This window comes from Lepidochelys kempii, chromosome 4, assembly GCF_965140285.1.
Source record: "Lepidochelys kempii isolate rLepKem1 chromosome 4, rLepKem1.hap1, whole genome shotgun sequence".
NCBI lineage: Eukaryota > Metazoa > Chordata > Testudines > Cheloniidae > Lepidochelys > Lepidochelys kempii.
This window is the reverse complement of record NC_136383.1, coordinates 38135700-38157985: the sequence shown is the minus strand read 5'-3', so window position 1 is coordinate 38157985 and position 22286 is coordinate 38135700. Positions and strand designations below refer to the sequence as shown.

Sequence of the window (22286 nt, the reverse complement as noted above, 5' to 3'; positions counted from 1 at the left end):
AGCTTATTTTGAAAATTTTTGTACAAGATGGTACTTTCAACTGGAGAGGAGAAAAAATCACTGGTAAATGCATAATATCCACTTGGTAAAAAATAATGAAACACTGTGTTGTACAAGGGCCTTAATAAATATAATAAATCCTTCAGGACCTATTCCACTACTCTGCAAGAGTAAACTGTCAGAGTTTAATGCAAGGAGCCAATTTGGCAACGTAACAAAACACAAAAAAACCCCAAGAAAAACTCTTAACAAGAAACAAATTAACACCATTGTAAATACTTACAAAGCATTCCGCTGCATCATCCATTAAGCCAAGCTGAAAACGCTGTTCATCTTTAAAGCTTTCAGCCAAGGCATGCCTCATATTATCTGATGGTAGTGCCTTTTCTCGACTGTGTTGAAACTGTGCAAATATTGTCTGGAAGTAAGTGAAATGATTGATAACTTCACTGACATTTCTTTTTCATATTATATCAGCACAGGCCAACAATTCATAAATAAATGTTACTGCTGAAAGGAAATTATGCCACTGCATTTAATACAAAATTCTGTTTAAGTAAAAAAATCCCATTAGCTTTCTTTACCTATCCAATGTTAAATGGATATAAAAACATACAATGTAGTAATTGTACATTTTGAAATTGATCAATCGTTTCCTTCCAAATCAATCTCATTTCTGTGTTTTTGCTGAGATGTGGTCTATTATACACTTTACTCTGACTAAGCTGAGCCATATCATTATAGAGCAGGCAAGCAGATTTTACACTTGGCCTATTAAAATCATAAAAATGTATAGAACTGTGATTAATACTTATTCACGGCTTTTATAGTGTCCATATTTATAAGCTTACTTTATATCTTAGTCACTAAAATAGTTAGCAAGCCATGCGTTATCTATCAGTTTAGCTTTACAGCTGGTGTGCATTCCACATGGATGAAATGTTAGAGTAACCTGAGCATTATTTAATGAATGACTGATTTTGTAAAAAATAATGTAAATAGGTAGATTATAAAGATACACCTCTCTCTAAAATGGTAAAGAAATATGCAAAATACTTGTTTAGAAATTATACACTTCCTCCGTTAGGGATGGCTACGATCAGCACCCCATTTGTTTTGTTTTTTTAACAAGAAGTTTGTATAGGGATACTAAAAAATACTATAATTATGTCAGTTAACTGCAGAACCAGTGAAAGTTATAAGAAGCTGGGTCAGCTGACGCTAGAGTTAAGTATACTGTGGGTGCGTGCTTGAAATAACTATGGAACAACTTATTGAAGGTTACATAAAGACCAAATAACTTTAGCCCAGCAGAGGTATTTGTATGTACTGGTCTAGTTATTCAAAGCTAAAAAATTGAGGGGACATGAAGTTAAGTAGTTGAAATAATTTGAGACATTAAACAACAGGCAAAAACTAAGGTGGTAGGTGAAGTCCATTTCTAGGAATTAGTTTTAGGTTTCAAATTCTTAGTCTTATAAGGAAAGTCATATCAACTCTAAATTCTCCACTTCTTTGGATGCTCTGTCCAACAGATCTTCAGATACAACAGTTAAGCTAGTCTTGGATGTTCATGAAAAAAGGTGATGCTACAAACCATATTCCAGTTAATATCAAAATGGCAGTACAATATTTAACTTCTCCCCTGCCCCCCAAAACACCAGTTACGATGTTATTACTTTGATAAAAATTACAAGCAAGGCCTCCAGAAAATGGAGGTTAACATTTATAAAATCAAACATTCAGTTCACTTTGATTTGTAAATATTTATCATGTGCCACCTCTCTGCTCTGCCCGCTGGTTCAGTTTTTGGATTCATCAGAGTATTAAACTTAAGAATCTTGAGATCCTGTATGAGAACAGGACTTTTAATAATTTAAATGCCTTGCCACTTCCAAGAAACACAAGCAGTAGGCAGGGTTGTATAGACAGTCACACTCATGAACCAAAACAAAGATTTTTAGGTCTACCTTCAAGCCTTTACAAAAGAACAACTGAATAAATTCTGAACAGAAGAAATACAGAAAACCTTTGGGAATTTCTCCCCAAACCCCCACATGTAGGACAAAGTGTTCTTCCTATTCTCTTATTTTTAACCCTCCCATTTTATTTTATTTTAATCACCCCCTGTACCTCAAAATCCAAATCTTGTTGCCCGATTTCCTTTCAACTCCCTTTCATTCAGTCTTCACTTGCACCATTCTAGTCCAGTTGTGCTGCACAGCATGTAATACTACTTGTTCAGAGGCACTTTGAAACCCACACAGCCCAAAGGAAATGCAGCTGACAACCAAGCTGTTCTGCTCCTTATCTGTGTGCTGTACACACACCTCGGACCACAAATTCAGGCAGTACAACAGATAGATGTACTCCCAAAAAGCAGGGCTGTACTTACATACAAAGTAAATGTACCACAGGCAGAAAAGTATCTCTTCATTGAATGTATTTTTCCCCATATTCCATGTTGTATCAGCTACTCTTAAATTCTACATATCACTACCCATTCCACATGATCATATTAGAATCTCAAACGTGTTTACTGTGGAATTTCAGTTAGCCAAGAACACACACAGGAATAAAAATACACGCAAAGCGTGTGAGGTTTCCCCTTAATCTTACTTATTTGGCTATTTCCCCCAATGTTAAACATAGGCAATCAAATACTACAATAAAGAAGGCAGCATAAAAACATGGACTAGAACAGAACATTTGTTTATGAACTTCAAGGAAATTTTGATGCAGTTTTAGATGTAAATGTGTCAGACAATAGTTGAAATATTTAGATTTGATGCTGATGTACAAACATATAGCACTTACGAGCTTTATTTTAATTATCCAGTAACTACGATAACTGCTCACTGCTTTCAAACGGGGAAAAATAACCCAAATACACTTAAAGTCAATTATTCAGTTACAAACGTCTTAGAACTTATAAAACAGGGTTACCTTTTGATAAGATATGGTCAACTTAAAACTTAAAGCACAAGATTCCAAAACGGCAAACTGTATCATGCTAATTATTAACTTTCAAACAGTTTAAGTCATCTATGCAAGGGACAAAGTTGGAATTCACATTTTGTTTAAAATATAAATGTGCCTCTGCTACATAGATGTGAACAAAATTTTGAAACATTGGCTGCAATTTACATACATCTAGAGATCAACTCCTCATTAGTAAGGTCTCTCTCCACAGCAGACTGAACACGTGTACCAATGGTTAGTGTCTGAAAAGTACTACTTTATTCTGATGAAAATTAGTCTCCTCATTTCATGAAATAGATAGAAAAACTGGAAGTACAATTTGATTTAACTTCCATTTGAAATATTCAGTATTTACCTTTAAAGCACAAAATATGCAAGCATCTCCCTGACAGATATGTCCAGTTAGGCCTCTTAAACTCCGTCGGAATATGTCAAGCTGCCATAAAACCTACAAGAAAAATAAAGTGGAACAGAAAATAAGGATCCTAGTCCAAGGACTTCTTACCTAAAAATGTAAGATTCATTTAACCATATTTATTAGACTATTTTTTTTAACTTTATGTGGCATGTACAATATTAGCATAATAATTACTACAAGAAATAAAGATAGATGCTAAAATGAATAAAGTACATTTGAAAAAGTCAGAGTACAAAATACTTTTATAGGTGGGAGGAAGGGGAAAGGGACAGAAAAAACAACACACTCCTCCTTATAAAAGGACATTGTTGTCTATTATCTCTCCTCCAAATCCTCTGTTAACATCTGTTGATTGGTGGGTGGTAGGACTGTCTAAAACTATAACTAAAAATGGACTTTGGGTTTAATTTTAGGGCACCCTAAGGGAAAAGCAAAACTAAACTGAACACAGGTCAGGTTGTTCCCGTTAAAATGAATGTAAAGCAGCATATTCATTCTGCTGTATCCATATCATTCCATGTTGGTTTAAATAAAAATACAGCCAGACAATTTAAAAATAGTAACATTTTGACAGCTGGCATAGATCCATTGATGCTGCAAACTCTTTGTCAAAGGACAAAATTGCCACCATAATCTAAAGAGTACTGCAATGTAGTTACGCTGGTATGATCTAGAAGGCTACACATTGTTTGTATTGTTTAGCTTTTTACATAAAACTGTTTTACAATAGATCTCACTAAAGTGTAGTACAACAAGAGACCGATGTTCCCTTTCATCCTTTTTAAAGATAGCGTAAATATCAAGAATAGGAAAGATGCCCTACAGCAGGATAACGAAGGACAAACAGAAAACACAGCAATATGCATGTTAAAAATTGAATTTCACTAAAAATTTTGTTTGACATCAAAACCTTTTGAGATCCAACACTACTCAGACTGATTTTTGTTGGTATTCTGCCCACTGGCAACATGGGAAAGATTATCATATATTGTGGAACTAGGTTTTCTCCCACGCTAACAAGGGCTTTTTATTGGGCTGGCATCACAGTTAGGAGAATAATATGCATTTGTGGGACTGACCTACAGAACATAAAAAATAGCTCTATATTTAGGCACAAAATAGCTGCCCTCTGAAAGGAAGTTTATCACCAGGAGAATGCCTTTAAGCTTTATTTATGGTAAATTTTGAAACCTACGATGGTATTTAGAACATGTTGATAGATGAACTACAGTTCTAAAAAACATGCAGTATGTAGCAAGACATACACATGTAAGAAAATTTTTAAATATATTTTTAATATATATGCTTTTATACAGCAAAAGCAAATCTATGTTTTATTTCCTTGATAAGAAGGGAACATGGAACAAGTTTCTGATCATAGATACTACATAGATTTGTTGCTATATACACATGCCTGAGATTAGAATCAGGTCTTTGACCAAAAAAAGGATAAAACAGAATTCATTCCAAGGTACCAACAAAAACAATTTGGATTAAGCAGCATAGATTTATACACTAAATTCTCAAGTGACAGTAGTTTAGGTAAAAAAGAAAAACCCTGGTCCAATTAAGAAAGTTGTCTGGTACACTTTGTGAATTAATATGACTACAAACATATCCTGCCCAACATAAATTCAGTATGGATCATTATCAACAGATTAAGAAAAGCATGATCACAGTCAAAACCATAAATGAAAAACTTACTGTACTTCTACAGTGCAAGAAACATATACATTACATAAAAGCTTTAAGAGCCTTTCAAAAAGAACAGATATGTATTCATAATACAATTTTCTGTAAACATCAACTTGTTTACCAAAAAAAAAAAAAACACGTGTAAAAGTGGTGACAATCTTTTCTTACCTGTACAGCACTGTTAAGAAAGCAACTGTTTTGTCCTGGCTCATTTAACAAGCCTTTGGTAGGGGCCAAGGACAACATACTTCCAGGCTGATACACTTTTCCAAGGTTACCCGCAGGTTTCCGCAAGAACTTCGCCCACGCCATTATTTTTTTAAAATGTATATAAAATCAAGCTAGTTGCACTTTTAATATTTTTAAGGATATGATGAGTGCAAGGCAAAGAAGGACGACTTATGAGAAGTGCCTTAAAGTCATGGCATTCTGTTCAGATAGCACAATGGCATCCACGTAAAGAGTTTGTCTTCTGCAGCTATTGGCTATTTATCAGGAACAGTCTGTCAACTGAACTTGTAATCCCACAAAAAGTTTTGGAGCTTTGGAGACTAAAAAAGAATGAAAAATCCATAAAACTGATGATGTCCTGTTAAGATTAAAATATTTTGAAGGTCCACCTTTGTTAGAATGAAAGTTCTTGCTGAGCATGCCACGCAGTATCTGACCTTTCCTTCTAGGGATGTCTTTGTTTCAAAGTATTACTGGAAAACACGAGTTGGAAGAGAATTCTTAAACACTATGGCCTTAATATATTACAAAAATAGAAAATTCTTGTCTGGTTTTATATTGCTGTTCTCTCATTTCCTTAAGTCTTCCTTTTCCTTCTAACAGCATAGGGTCTCTCCCCACTGGTCCATGAAATATATTCCAGTAGAGAAAACTCCGTATTTTATTTCGTTATTTTCCCAGTAAATCTGTAACAGAGAAAAAAAAAGTTTTAAAGTACATCCTTTAGAACAGTATGTTAAGAGAATAAAACCAGGTAACAATTAAAGGTAAATGGAGTTTCATAGAGAGAGGAGTTAAACACTATTAAATGGAAAAAGTGTTAAGATGGAAAAGGTCAATTTGATGTGGTTCGGTATTCATCATAGTCCAGATATTGTTTGTTCTATTAAGACCATAATCAGATTAGTTTGGGTGTTGACTTCTGAAACCATACAGCACAGTTGCATGAAATCTGTTTTTTCTCACTTAGGACCTCAAAGTTGAATTAATATTGGGTTGCCTTTGATAAGCTGTACATCATCATGTCAGGGTTCCCTCCCCACTCTGAACTCTAGGGTACAGACATGGGGACCCTGACATGGTGGCAGCACAGTGGGATCATTTTGAACCAGAAGCACAGACCTTAGGATTTTAAAAAGAAAATATTTTTTCTTTTGGATGCTTGAAGTCAGGGAGGTTTTTTTGTTTTGTTTTTAAAGGACACTTTTGTTTTTAGCTGAGAGCAGCTGGAGGTTTTTTTTTTTTTTTTTTCCTTCTTCTTCTGTACCTCAGGGCGAAGTAGTTAAGCTACAGCAAGATAATTCACAAGCTGGGTTTTGTTTTGGTTTTTTTCTTCTCTTTTTCTTTCCAGCTCTCAGGTTAGGCTAGATTAAGCGCAGGGAGGCTAGGATGACAGAAAGTGATGTCCAAAAGAAACTAGATTTAGCCAAATTGGAAGCTGAAGGAAGAAAGAATGTACATGAAAGACAACTGGAATTAGAACAGATGGTGATTGATGCACAAGTGGCCAGAGAAAAGCTGCTACGGAGGAGAGGGAAAGAGAGAGGCAGCATGCTGAGAAGGAGAGAGAAAAAGAGAGGAAACATGAACTGGAGGTGATGGCGTGGAAATGACAGAACCCTTCAGCCGCTGGCTCCACCTCCCCAAAAATCCACACATGGGAGCGACTATGTCCACAGTATGATGAATCCAGTGATAGTGCTGAATATTTCATCACCTTTGAGAGGCTGTGTACCCTCCATGCAATTCCTGAAGATCACAAGATGACCACATTGGTAGCAAAATTGACTGGAAGAGCTCTGGACATATTCAACAAGATGCCTATTGAGGATGCTTCTGACTATGGTAAATTTAAGGATTTGGTTTTGAAGCAATTTCAAATTACACCTGAAACTTACAGAGTAAAATTTAGAGCCCTTAAGAGAGGGGCTGGACTAAGTAATGTGGCTTATGTAAACCAGATGAAGGATTTGTTAGATAAATGGGTCAAAGGAAGGGGTGTAACTAGCTTTGAAGGAATGTGGGATTTGGTTGTCCATGAGCAGTTCCTGACTATGACCAATGATGATGTAAAACAGTGTTTATGGGATAAGAAAATGGACTCAGCAGAAAGTCTTGCTTCTTATGCTGATCGATACGAGCAGTCCCAGACTGCCAGAGAGGCAGGGCAAATGGGAACAAAACGGATGGAGGTAGCAGAGAGGAACAACCCTGGTCGCAGTTCGCGGGGATAGCAGAAGGGGCACCCCAAGACCACCCCATACTACCGGGGGCAGCCCCAGGCCCCACCTACACCCCAAGGAAAACCTCAGATACCTTATCATCCCACCACACCATTCTCCAGCAACCCACCTCGCCCCAGTGACCAGTCAGCTGGGCGATGTTTTAAATGTAACGAGCTGGGGCATGTAAAGGCCAACTGCCCCAAGAACCCCAATGGATTGCAGTTCATTGCACCGGGGTCACACCAAAGGTCCTCAGACCCAGATGCCTCCCAGATATCCTCAGAGTGAAGGGAAACTGAGTGTGGGCGGGAAGGTGGTTATCGCGTGGAGGGACACTGGAGCACAGGTGTCAGCTATCCACCAATCCCTAGTGGACCCCAAATTAATCAACCCAGAGGCCCAAGTGACGATTCAACCCTTCAAGTCAACCTCTTTTGACTTGCCTATAGCCAAGTTGCCTGTCCAGTACAAGGGCGGGTCAGGAATGTGGACTTTTGCAGTTTATGATGATTATCCCATTCCCATGCTGCTGGGGGAAGAGTTGGCCAACCATGTGAAGCTAGCCAAGAGGGTGGGAATGGTCACTCTCAGCCAGGCTAAGCAAACCTTCACACCTCGCTCTGTTCCTGAGCCTTCTACAAGGGCCCAGTCTGTGTTACCACAAACCCAGACTGAGGTGTTGGAACCGGACCCCATGCCAACGTCTGCAACAGCAGTAGTGGATCCAGTCGCATAGACCCAGCCAGAGCCAGTCCCAGAACTGGAACTGGCAGAGCAACCAGCAGCAGAACCATTGCCAGCACTGAATCCAGCGCTTGCAACCCCATCGGCAACTCCAATACCAGAGGGCACCACCAAGACCGCACTGGCAGCAGCAGCTAAACCTGCGCAAGAGGCTCAACCGGAGCCTGAAACACAACATAGTGCACCAGCGGACAGTGGTTCACAGTCAACAGAAACTGTCCCATCACCTACATTGCTTTCAGAGGGACCAAGCCCAAATCCTCAATCCAGTGAGGAAGCCGAGCAGGAAGCAGATGAAAGCCTCCAGGGAGCTTGGATGGCAGCACGGAACAACCCACTGCCTCTCAGCTCGTCTAATCAATCGCAGTTTGTTATAGAAAGAGGACTTTTATACAAGGAAACTCTTTCTGGTGGGCACCAGGAAGACTGGCATCCTCAAAGACAGTTGGTAGTTCCAACTAAGTACTAAGTAAAGCTCTTGAGCTTAGCCCACGATCATCCTAGTGGCCATGCTGGGGTGAACAGGACCAAAGACTGTTTGGGGAAATCCTTTCACTGGGAGGGAATGGGCAAGGACGTTTCTACCTATGTCCAGTCTGGTGAGGTGTGCCAAAATGTGGGAAAACCCCGAGACCAAGTCAAAGCCCCTCTCCAGACACTCCCCATAATTGAGGTTCCATTTCAGCAAGTAGCTGTGGATACTCTGGGTCCTTTTCCAAAAAAGACACCCAGAGAAAAGCAGTACATACTGACTTTCATGGATTTTGCCACTCGATGGCCGGAAGCAGTAGCTCTAAGCAACACCAGGACTAAAAGTGTGTGCCAGGCAACAACAGACATTTTTGCCAGGGTATGTTGGCCCTCCAACATCCTTACGGATTTGGGAACTAATTTCCTGGCAGGAACCATGAAAAGCCTTTGGGAAGCTCATGGGGTGAACCACTTGTTGTTACTCCTTACCACCATCAAACAAATGGCCTGGTGGAAAAGTTTAATGGATCATGGGGGGTCATAACACGTAAGTGAGCACTCCAGTGATTGGGACCTAGTGTTGCAGCAGTTGCTCTTTGCCTACAGAGCTGTACCACATCCCAGTTTAGGGTTTGCACCATTTGAACTTGTGTATGGCCGCAAGGTTAAGGGGCCATTACAGTTGGTGAAGCAGCAATGGGAGGGGTTTACGCCTTCTCCAGGAACTAACATTCTGAACTTTGTAAACAACCTACAAAGCACCCTCCGAACCTCTTTAGCCCTTGCTAGAGAAAAACCTAAATCATGCCCAGGAAGAGCAAAAAGCCTAGTATGATAAACATGCCAGAGAACATTCCTTCAAAGTACGGACCAGGTCATGGTCTTGAAGGCACTCCAGGCCAATACGATGGAAGCATTGTGGGAAAGGCCATTCACGGTCCAAGAGCGCCTGCGTGCTGTTAACTCTCTCATAGCATCCCCCACCTCAAACCTAAAGCCTGAAGTGTACCATGTTAATTCTCTAAAGCCCTCTTATTCCAGAGAATTAAAGGTTTGTCAGTTTACAGCCCAGGGAGGTGAGGACGCTGAGTGATCTGAAGGCGTCTACTACATAGGAAAAAGTGACGGTGGCATGGAAGAGTTGAACCTCTCAATGACCCTCTGACATATGGAGCGACAGCAGATCAAGGAGCTGTGCACTAGCTTCGTGCCAGTGTTCTCAGCCATCCTAGGACAGACCAAACGGGCATACCACTCCATTGACACAGGTAATACTTGCCCAATTAGAGCCCAACCTTACCGGGTGTCTCCTCAAGCCAAAGCTGCTGTAGAACGGGAGATCCAGGATATGTTACAGATGGGTGTAATCCACCCCTCTGGAAGTGCATGGGCATCTCCAGTGGTTCTAGTTCCCAAACCAGATGGGGAGATACGCTTTTGCGTGGACTACCGTAAGCTAAATGCTGTAACTCGCCCAGACAACTATCCAATGCCACGCACAAATAAGCTATTGGAGAAATGGGGATGTGCCCAGTTCATCTCTATCTTAGACTTAACCAAGAGGTACTGGAAAGTACCACTGGATGAATCCTCCAAGGAAAGGTCAGCCTTCATCACCCATGTAGGGCTGTATGAATTTAATGTGCTCCCTTTCAGGCTACGAAATGCACTCGCCACCTTCCAAAAATTTGTAGATGGTCTCCTAGCAGGATTGGGAGAATCTGCAGTCGCCTACCTTGATGTGGCCATCTATTTTGATTCATGGGCAGAACACCTGGAGCATCTACAAAAAGTCTTTGAGCGCATAAGAGAGGCAGGACTAACTGTTAAGGCTAAGAAGTGTCAAATAGGCCTAAACAGAGTGACTTATCTCGAACACCAGGTGGGTCAAGGAATTATCAACCCCCTACTGGCTAAAGTGAATGCTATCCAAAAGTGGCCTGTCCTAAAGTCAAAGAAACAGGTCCAATCCTTCTTAGGCTTGGCTGGTTATTATAGGCGATTTGTACCGCAATACAGCCAAATCGCTGCCCCACTGACAGACCTAACCAAAAAGAAACAGCCAAATGCAGTTCAGTGGACTGAAGAGTGTCAGAAGGCCTTGAACCAGCTTAAAGCGACACTCATGTCTGACCCTGTGCTAAGGGCCCCAGACTTTGACAAACTTTTCCTAGTAACCACAGATGCGTCCGAGCATGGTGTGGGAGCAGTTTTAATGCAGGAAGGACCGGATCAAGAATTCCATCCTGTCGCGTTTCTCAGCAAAAAACTGTCTGAGAAGGAAAGCCACTGGTCAATCAGTGAAAAGGAATGTTACGCCATTGTGTACACGCTGGAAAAGCTACGCCCGTACGTTTGGGGACAGTGTTTCCACCTGCAAACCGACCATGCTGCACTAAAGTGGCTTCATTCCGTCAAGGAGAGTAACAAAAAACTTCTTCGGTGGAGTTTAGCTCTCCAAAATTTTGATTTTGAAATACAAGACATTTCAGGAGCGTCTAACAAAGTGGCTGATGCCCTCTCCCGTGACAGTTTCCCAGAATCAACTGGTTAAAATCGTCCTTGAAATGTGGAAAATATTGTTAGTTTTTATATAATCAGTAGTATATCTAGAGGTGCATGTGTCTTACTAATTCTGTTTTCTCCTAGAGCTCCAGGAAGAAGTCACAGCCAGTGTGGAGCAGGGTGTCCAACACCATCTATGATTTGGGTGGGGCGGGGGGGCTGTCATAAGCATACAGCTAAGGGTAGCATAAAATCCCTCCTTTACCTGTGAAGGGTTAAATCAGTTCCATTAACCTAGTTGGCACCTGACCAGAAGGACCAATGGGAAAAGAAGATACTTTCAAATCGGGGAAGGGGAAATTTTTTTGTGCTCTTTGTTGTTCTCTCCAAGACAAAGAGAGAGACCAAGCAAGTAATCCAGCTCCTACTGAATGATACTATTTCTGTAAGTAATAGCAAGGAAATGCATTAGAGTATCTTTTGTTTTAGCTTGTGAATTTCCCCTATGCTAAGAGGAATTTCCCTTATGCTAAGAGGGGAATCCTCTGTGTTTTAAATCTTATTACCCTGTAAAATTACCTTCCACCCTAATTTTACAGAGGTGATTCTTTTACTTTTTTTCTTTATTATAAAGTTCTGTTTTTAAGAATCTGATTGGGGTTTTTACTGTCCTAAAAACTCAAGGGTCTAGTCTGTGCTCACCTTGTTTACTCTCAAGCCTCCCCAGGAAAGGGAGTGAAGGAGTTTGGGGGGATATTTTTGGGAAACAGGAACTCCAAGTGGTCCTTTTCCTAAATCTTTGTGGTGGCAGTGATACCGTCCACGGACAAGGAAGAATTTGTGCCTTGGGGGAAGTTTTTAACCTAAGCTGATAGAAATAAGCTGAGGGGGTCTTTCATGTGGGTCCCCACATCTGTACCCTAGAGTTCAGAGTGGGGAGGGAACCCTGACATCACTACTCAGTAAAGGTTTTGATTTGATAATCCTAATGTTTCTTTGTGTGAAATATCTACTGATAAATATTTGTTTTTTTTTTTAAAAAATCGAAACAGATGATAGGGATGGATTTACTTGATACCAGGTTATACTGTATTCTCATTATTTCATAGAATTGTCTATGAATGTTTTGAAAAACATTTCTTTAATAATATGGCAATTGGGTTAGCTGAATTCTCCTACATTTTGTACCAGTATCAACTGAACTGGCCACCTGAGTACTCTGTTGTCACACCTCGTGAATCTTTGCATCAGTTCTGGCTTCTCAACGTACAGCCACGAAGTTGTTACTCTTGTATATGCATTATATGACAGCAAGAAGGTTATCATCGTTACATATTCAGAGCCAACATTTTAAACTCAAAATACTGGATTATCCATTTAGGTCTGCATCACAAAAGTCACTGGCATACTATAACTTATTTCAGAGAACAGCCCAAAACAAACCCAAGGATTAGCTGCTAGGCAAGAAGAATTAAAAGTCATGTGTATAGAAAAGAGAAAAGGAACCAGGGATAAAAGTTCTTGATGGCAGTGAGGCCAGGAAGCCAGAATTTCACCCCAGATCTTAAAGTGCACATAAATAAGCTACTAAAAATAATATACTAACGGTTTTGAAAGCGCAACTTCATCCCTATAATCATCTTTTCCCCCATACTGTGGCAACCTTAAACGTCATTTAAGTGCCAATTAAGGATTACAATTTTTGTTTAGAATGCTGTAAAGAACAGATAATTGTTTCATCCAACTATGTAGTCCCAACAAACATTTTTATGGCTAAACAATTCAACATCTTTTAAACTGTAAAGAAAACGAGACTGCATATAGAACCAAAAATATTTGCCTTTCAAAAACATCCCTAATGAGAAAAAACTTTGCACCCCTAAAATTATCTCCCTTTTTATTCCTAGATTTCCTCTCATCTGGATGCCTCATCTTTAAAGGGCATATTGGAACTCCGTGTTAGTAAGAATCAATAACTGGAACTTCACCAAAAGTCTGTGTTGACTAGTGCATAACCCCATGATTTTGGTTTACTGATTTTACTGTATCTTAAAAATGCAGGAAACAAGAAGCATGATCTACAACTGCATTGAGCAAAGAATTTAAGAGATTTCAATATAAAATTTAAATCTCTATTTAAAAATGACCTCAAAGTCCATGGCAATAGGTTATTACCAAAATGTGATGATTTCATTTTCCTTAAGATTATTTAAATATACCCAGAAGAAAAAAAGCTCCAATTTAATAAAAATTGTGAATGCAAACCAGTTTAAGAAAACATCTTATAGAACCTTAAAATTATTAAAACAAAACACCTGAACGTGAGAAAATTCTAAGGGGAGAGTCTTATAGCGAAAGTGTCCTTCGTTACGTAACTGCCATTCTTCCAAAAAGGAGCAAATGCAATTTAAGCAAAGGAAGACAGAGGTGAAGGTAACTGCATAGTACTGATCAACATGAAAAAGGACTTCTGAAGTCAAGGCAAGCAGAAGTGACAACAGATATGCAAAGTATTGTTGTTACAGTTGGAAGCTTTACTGTGAAACATAAATAGATAATAATGGAACACTGCACTAAGGAGGAGTTCAGAGAGGATGCAAGGAGAGCAGTGCTGCAGAGGCCAATGTCACTACTCAAGGAATCAGCACTTCAAGGGCTTTCCTAGCATACTGAAGCAGCAGTGCTACAGAAGACCCGTGGCGCACCAATACCTCAGCCCAGAGAGAGAGAGAGAGACTGACACTATTCCCATAGCACTGCTGCCTCTGTACGGTAGAGAGCTGATGCAACAGTGCCAGGGAATTCAGATCAGAATCCAGAACTACCCTTATTGAAGGAAAAGCTGAAATAAAACTACAGTCTTTTCAGTTAGTGTAAATCTAAACAACATTCTTCCTTTTCCCCCTCACAACTATCAAAAGTCTTTGAATATTTCTGGGTATAAGATTTGTGTGTGCATACTAGAAAAATATACCTAGCTTGTGATTGGACTGGAATGAAACAAGTACATACATTGTTTCTAAAACAAAGTTATGCCAAAGAATTTTCAAAATAAAGGAGTGTTTAATTCCGAAAACCTTATAGATTTGTGTATAGCGTTTTACAGATAGCCTAGAAACAAAAATCTTCCACGATGTATGTATTCCTTTTCCCTAAATTTGATCCAACAACTACAAAGACTCACTGCAAGAGCTGCATCAAAACAAATTCTACACTCACTGTCATGGCAATTCACAATTCTCACTCTTTTATCTAAGACTCCACAGAAATAAAATGAATTTGACCAAAATAATCACATCAATGAGATGCATGTTACATTTCACAATGCTCTAATGAAATTCCAAAGTAAATTTACTGTCCTGTTTCAGTAAGTTTTTTCTGCAAAGTCAGGGATTGACCCATGAGACATAGTGATACTATGTTCACATCTAAATTACTAGTACTACTACCTCCAAGAGGGAATCTAAATAAGATTCCTAGGTCACACAAAATTTATAAACCTGTAACTGTAACACTGCAATGATAAATCTGGAGAACTGTCTCTTAAACCACCACATTTATATAACAATATGCTCAAATTACTGTTTCTCCGAATACAAATGGCAAATTGGCATCTGTTATATTAATTCTTTAAGTTGTTTGTGTCAACCTAAGAAAGAAGCCAAACAAGTTGATATTTAACTGCATATCAAACATTTTAGAGGTCCAAGAACAGAATGCCATAAGACTTAACTGACTGTGCAATCCTCACGATCATGCACCTTAAAAGATGCTCCCACAATTCTTCCCCAGGCAAAAAAGTCTGTTCACTTGGAGCTGCACCTCCCTCCAATTGAGCATACAAGCCCATCACCAGCTAGATAGAGGTCTAGTAGAATTTTGAATCTATTACCCTACCTCTCTCACCTTCGCTAGCATGCTAGAGTCACCGAGAACCAGCTCAACACAAGTGACAGGAAGAACTTGAATGCCCTGAGAAGGAAGCCTTAGTTCTATTCCCACTTAACAATCTGACCAATGACACCAGTCATCAGTGGTGTGGAGCGGCTAGAGTCACCTCTTTCCTGTCCACAATAACACCCCATTGTTATTATTCTATATTATATAAATTCTGGTTACACAGGACTTGGTTTAGAGGGAAGTAAAGGCAGCTGTAAAAAAACAAGTAAGTATAACAAATGGAAGAAAGGGGAAATTTATATTAGTGAATATAAATCAGAAGTTAGGAACTGAAGAAAACCGGTAAGCGAAGCAAAGGGACAGAAAAATCTATGGCTAGCAGAGATAAAGGACACTAAAAAGCAATTTTAAAAATATATTAGGAACAAAAAAGATTCGGACAACGATAATTGTTCATTACTAGATGGAAAATGGTACAATTAATAATAAATAAAATAAAAATACAGAAGTATTCAATAAAATATTTTCATTCTGTATTTGAGGGAAGACAGATGACAGTATCGTATGGTGACAATCCAGAGATACCAGTGGAATGAAAAGAATATGTTAAACACAACAGAAACCACTAAAGTCAGACATTTTTAAATCAGCAGGTCCAAAAAACTTGCATCCAAGAGTTTTTGAAGAGCTGGCTCAGAAGCTCCCTGGACTATCAATGTTGATTTTCAATAACTCTTGGAGCCCTGGTAAAATTCCAAGATGGGAAGAAAGCTATTGTTATGCCAATTTTTTAAAAGAATAAAAAAGGACGACCATACCAGCTTGACCATTGATTGAGCGAGTTAACGGAGCAGCTGATATGGACTCTATTAATAAAGAATTAAAGAAGGGACAAATAATTAATGGCAATCAACATGGGGTTTAGGAAAACAGATGTCAAACTAACTTGATATTGTCTGTTGATGAGATTACAAATTTGGTTGATAAAGGTAACAGTATTAACTCACAGACTTCTGTAAGGCATTCGACTTGGTACTACACAACATTTTGATTAAAAAACTAGAACATAAAATTAACATGGCACACACTAATAGATTAAAAACTGGCTATCAGATAGGCCTCAAAATGTAACTAAATAGGGACAGTCATTGAATAGGTGCGTTTCCAATGGGGTCCCACATGGATCCGTTCTTGGCCCTATGCAGTTTCACATTTTTATCAATGACCTAGAAGAAAACAAAATCATCACTAATAAGGTCTGCATATGATAACCATTAAGGGAACAGTAAATAAGAGAGGGAACAAGCAGATCGTTCTGAATCAGTGACATCACTTGGTAAACTTGTCAGAAGCAAACAATATGCATTTTAATATGGCTAAATGGATATAGCTACGAACAAAGAATGTAGGCCATAACTTATAGTATGGGAGGCTCTATCCCAGAAAGCAGTGACTGACAAAAATTTGGGGGTCATGGTGGATAATCAGCTGAACATGAGCTCCCAATGTTATTCTGTGGACAAAACAGCTAATGTGATCCTAGTATGCATAAACAGGGGAATCTCGAATTGGAGTAGAGAGATTTACCTCTGTATTTGGCACTGGTGTGCCCACTGCTAGAATACCACGTTCCAATTCAAGAAGGATGTTGATGAGGTTCAGAAAACATGCCTCAAAGGGTATGTCTACTCTGCAATGAAACACCTGTGGTTGGTCATGTCATCTGACTCAGACTTGCGGGGCTATAACATTTCAGTTTAGACATTGAGGTGTGGGCTAGAGCCCAGACATCTACACTGCAATTTTATAGCCCCACATGTCTAAGTCAGCGGACATGGGTCAGCTACATGTTTTATTGCAATGTACACATAAACTGAACAGACTGTGCTCTTTGGGTATCCAAGAGGTTAAGGGTGACTTGATGATAGTCTAAGAATCTATACGAGAACAGATATTTAATAATGTGCTCTTCCTGTCTCTGCTAGACTGAACACCACACTCCAACAACTGGAAGTTAAAGTCAGACAAATTCAGACTGGAAATATGGTATACACTTTTGACAGAGAAGGTAATTAGTTGCTGGAACAATCTACCTAGGGACATGGTGAATTCTCCATCACTGAATTTTTAAATCAAGATTATATGTTTTCCTGAAAGATACCCTTTAGGAATTATTTTGGGGAAGCTCTATGACTTCTGTTATACAGGGGGTCAGACTAGATGATCACAGCAGTTCTTTCTGCTCTTAGAATCTATAAATCTTATACTGTGTGCAACCACTATTGTGAGGAAGACATTAAGCAACATGACTACCATCTGTCACATTTGTTCTCTCATCCTTTCCACAGCATACACGCAGTGAAGTAGGGGGTGGGGGGATTTTATTTATATAGAGAGACAGAGAGAAAGAGAGAGAAAGACATGTTACTATGCTTGTTAGAGAAGGCAAGGTCAAGGAAAAGAGCCTTGCACTTCCGAAGGTGGTGTAGTCTGTGATGGTTCTTAATTCCTGCGGGCATTGATTCCAGAGTCATTGGCCAGCCTCTGAGAAAGCTCTGTCTCCTGCAGAGATGAGTTCACTCTTACTGTAGAAAGTTGCACTATGCCAGAGGAGCAAAGTTGTCAACCACAGTCTTCATTCCAGAGCTTTTGGCAGTCTTTCAGATACCCTGAGCCCATGTAACTGAGCACCTTAAAGAAAAAGGACCAAAACCTTGTACTTGACCTGATATTCTACAGTAAGCCAGTGTTTGGATTGGAGAACCGGACTGATGTGTTTGCAGTAAGCCAGTAATCCTGAGGAGACAATGCTGCAGCATTCTGTACCAGCTGAGTTTCCTAAGCACTGAAAGGTCCATGCAAAGATATGCTACATTGCTGTACTACAGTCAAGATGATGAAGGCATGAACAACTGAGGCCAGGTCATCGTTCTCCAGGAAGGGATGGAATCTTCTAGCCAACCAAAGGTGGTAGGATGTTGCTAGGTGACAGCTTTGCATCAGTGAGGAATCCAGGAGTACTCCTGAACTACAAACTAATTTGACAAATTGTGAGCAAGTACCTTCAACCAATGGAGACTGCATTGCAGCTGCAAACTCTTCAGAATGCTTTTCTTATCCCATTAGAATAGAATAGCAGCAATGTAGCACTCAGGGACCTGGGCTTCAGCCTCATGCGGTGGGGCTTCAGCTTTCTGCCCTGGGCCCCAGCAAGTCTAATGCTGGCCCTGCTTGGAGGCCTCCCTGAAACTTTGAGGCCCCCTAGGGGGCCCCACATCCCTGGTTGGGAACTACTGTTCTAATCCATCTCCCCTTGAGCAGGCAGAGTTAAGTATACCTAGACCATTCCTGACAGGTATTAGTTTAACCTGTTCTTAAAAACCGTCTCCATCTGAAGCCTCAGCAATGCTCAGTAGACAACAGCAATGTATCTCCCTGTGTTTTACATGCAACATTCCTGTGAATACAGAATAACATTGGTCCTCTTTCTTTCTCTCTCTTTTTTTCTCGGCACAACAGAACATTCCACTACAACCTCCTGATTTTTTTCAGCAGTAGTACTGTCCAGCCAGGTATTTCTCATTTTGTAATTGTGCGTTTGATTTTTCCTTCTTAAGTGTAGTACTTTGCACTTGGTCTACTGAATTTAATCTTATTTATTTCAGGCCAATTCTCCAATTTATCAAGACCATTTTGAATTCTAATCCTGTCCTCCAAACAGCATTCAACCCCTCCCACATCGGTGTCCCCTGCAAATTTTATATGCATACTCTCCACTCCATCACCCAAATAGTACCAGACCCAAGGCAGGCCGCTCTGGGACCTCAGTTGACATGCCCTCAGAGTTTGAAAGAGAAATATTAATAACTACTCTTTGTGTATAGTCTTTCAATCAGTTGTGTACCCACTTTATAGTAATGGTGTAAATGAGGTATTTCCCTAGTCTGCTTATGGGACTGTGTCAAAAGCTTTACTAAAGACCAGATAGGTCATGTTTACTGCTCCGCCCCCACCTGCAAATGCACTATAGGATGCTTTGGCAGGATTTGTTCCCGACCAAATCAATGCTGGCTAATACTTATGACCTTATCATCATCCAGGTTTGAACAAACTTTTATAATTTTGTTCCAGTATTTCTCCGGGAATCAAAGTTAGTCTAACTGGTCTATAATTGCCCAGTTCCTTTTTAGTCCTCTTCTTGAAGAGGACTAAGAGCTATGCTTTTTGCTCACTCCAGTCCTCTGGAACCTCACCTATCCTCCACGAGTTCTAGAAGATAAACACTAATGGTTGCTTTGTCTAGTTCCTTAAATACTCTAGGGTCAATCTAATCTAATTTACATATTCTTTAACCTGTTCCCCTATTCTGGCCCAAGAGCCTTCACCCTTGTTAATATTGTGTTAAGCATTAATTGAGTTAAACATTAATCACCTTTTTAGAGAATACCCTGTATGTTGCTTGGGTTCAGCTTCTATTAACTATTCTTCATCCACAAGCTAATCTTTTCCAAGCACTGGACCATCCTAGTGGTAGTGCTACGGTCACACATAGCAAAGGGTAAGTCATCTGATTAGTGCTAGCACTTTCCTTTGCAGTGTCCAGAATTTTGTGATGCATCAATGCACTGCACTCCAGAAATGCAGGTGAGCATAGGTGGAGGAAGCTTGTGATGAGGTCACAATGAAGCCTCTTGTCTATAACAGAAAAGTTGTGCCACTAACTAAATTAATTTAGAAACAGATTTCATTAATTCAATACACCCACTTGTGCACTCATTTCAGTTTAACAGTGACTAGTATCAATTTAACTTTTATCAACTTAAGCTAAATAGAAAAGACAGAAAAAAAATGAGTGTCAACACAAGAGGGTGCACTATATCAGCTGCTAAACTGATTCAGTTCAATAAGTCCATGTTTTAAGATCTAAAATGAGAAGAAATAAGAAGCGGCAATAACCAAATGCATTGTTAGGGAAAGAGCAGAAGAGGAAAGAAATTAAATGGGTTTAATTTGGAGTGGGGAAATCAGACTGGAATTTTGGCTAGTGATTTAATGAGATCATTACAGATATGAAGTGAGCTGTAGATCACAAAAGCTTATGCTCAGATAAATTGGTTAGTCTCTAAGGTGCCCCAAGTACTTCTTTTCTTTTTGCGAATACAGACTAACACGGCTGTTACTCTGAAACCTGTCATTACAGATATGGTCACTTTTTCTGCTAGAAGCAAATGACAAATCCTGCAATCAAGACAGGCTGAATTTCAGTGTTCTCTGCAGCATTTAAGTGGATATTTAAATAAATAAATAAATAAATAAATAAATTCTAGTCCTGGTTATTTGGTCTTCCTACTGTAGTGTAGTGTCTCAAGGCCCCAATCTAATCTCTTTCCAAATGTGAAAGAACTGAGTGATGCCTCTTCTTGAAACTACAGAATGAGACAAACCATTTACTCTGGAGGTGTGAACCTCATTCATCTCAATAGGATCGTAACTCAAAAGTCAATTGAGAACAGTGACCAAAAGATTTAAGTTTCATTTCAAGTGCAGATCCAGTCTGCTCTGAACTACATTAAGTTTGTCATAACAACTGGTCTGTTTTGTAACAGTAATAATATCCAAATATTCTACTTTAGTGCAGTCACCTGCCGGACCTCGTCTAGACATGATAAATCCATCCCCGAATCGACGCCTGTACTCCACCATGGCAGGAGGTGTAAGTGGAGTCGACAGGGGAGCCGCCGCAGTCAACTTGCCGCTGTGAGGACGGCCAGGTAAGTCTAATATACTTTGACTTCAGCTATGCGAATAGTGTAGCTGAAGTTGCGTATCTTAGTTCAAAACCCACCCCCAGTGTAGCCCAGGCCTAAGGGTATGTCTAGAGCAGGGAGATGGGTTTTCCAACTCAAGTAGACATACGCTTACTAACTTGGCTCAAACTAGCACCTAAGAATAATGGTGTGGCTGAGGCAGCATGGATGGTAGCTTGGCTAGCCACCTGAGTGTATACCCTGGGGGTCAGGTGGGATGATTGATTGTATACTGGCGGCTAATCCAAGCTCCCGCCCTTGCTGCTGCCACCACACAACTATTCTTAAGCACTAGCTCAAACAGTTAGTGCATGTATACGTACCTGAGTTGCGAATCCCATCTCCCAGCTGCTGTATAGACATACCCTACAAAAGTTGTCACTCTTATGTTAGCTTTGAATAGGAAACCACATACTTTTAAGCTTTTGAGCAAAATATTGGCTTAGAATACCAATTCCGTTCCCCAAGTCCCTGCCTATGCAAAACAAAACTACCACTGAAATAGGAAATCAATAGCATATTTAATCTATTTAAAGTACAGTTATTCTCCCATAGAAGTTCCAATGTTCTACCCTAAACTGATAATGTAACACCAATTTTCCATTTGTTTACTTTGAACAGAAATGAAGAATAAGTTTTTGGTTTACAAAGTAGCCTAATGACAGGTTTCAGAGGAACAGCCGTGTTAGTCTGTATTCGCAAAAAGAAAAGGAGTACTTGTGGCACCTTAGAGACTAACCAATTTATTTGAGCATGAGCTTTCGTGAGCTACAGCTCACTTCATCAGATGTTTACCGTGGAAACTGCAGCAGACTTTATATACACACAGAAATCATGAAACAATACCTCCTCCCACCCCACTGTCCTGCTGGTAATAGCTTATCTAAAGTGATCAACAGGTGGGACATTTCCAGCACAAATCCAGGTTTTCTCACCCTCCACCCCCCCACACAAATTCACTCTCCTGCTGGTGCTAGCCCATCCAAAGTGACAACTCTTTACATAATCAAGTCGGGCTATTTCCTGCATAGATCAAGGTTTTCTCACATCCCCCCCACCCCCATACACACACAAACTCACTCTCCTGCTGGTAATAGCTCATCTAAACTGACCATTCTCCAGGTTTAAATCCAAGTTAAACCAGAACATCTGGGGGGGGGGGGGTAGGAAAAAACAAGAGGAAACAGGCTACCTTGCATAATGACTTAGCCACTCCCAGTCTCTATTTAAGCCTAAATTAATAGTATCCAATTTGCAAATGAATTCCAATTCAGCAGTTTCTCGCTGGAGTCTGGATTTGAAGTTTTT

The 22286-nt window shown here is 39.8% G+C and overlaps 1 protein-coding gene across 3 annotated transcripts in view; it reads right to left on the bottom strand.

Moving 5' to 3' along the window:
• The window catches only part of USP53 (ubiquitin specific peptidase 53), a 70228-nt gene that overhangs the window by 37734 nt on the left and 10208 nt on the right, over positions 1-22286 (bottom strand). For all 3 annotated transcript variants that reach the window (XM_073340994.2, XM_073340996.2, XM_073340995.2), the window contains exons 2-4: positions 5264-6012; positions 3338-3430; positions 284-418 (exon numbers count right to left, since the gene is read on the bottom strand). In XM_073340994.2, the coding sequence (XP_073197095.1) occupies positions 284-418; positions 3338-3430; positions 5264-5407 (372 nt within the window). In that variant the 5' untranslated portion in view covers positions 5408-6012. The remainder of the gene's footprint in view (positions 1-283; positions 419-3337; positions 3431-5263; positions 6013-22286) is intronic.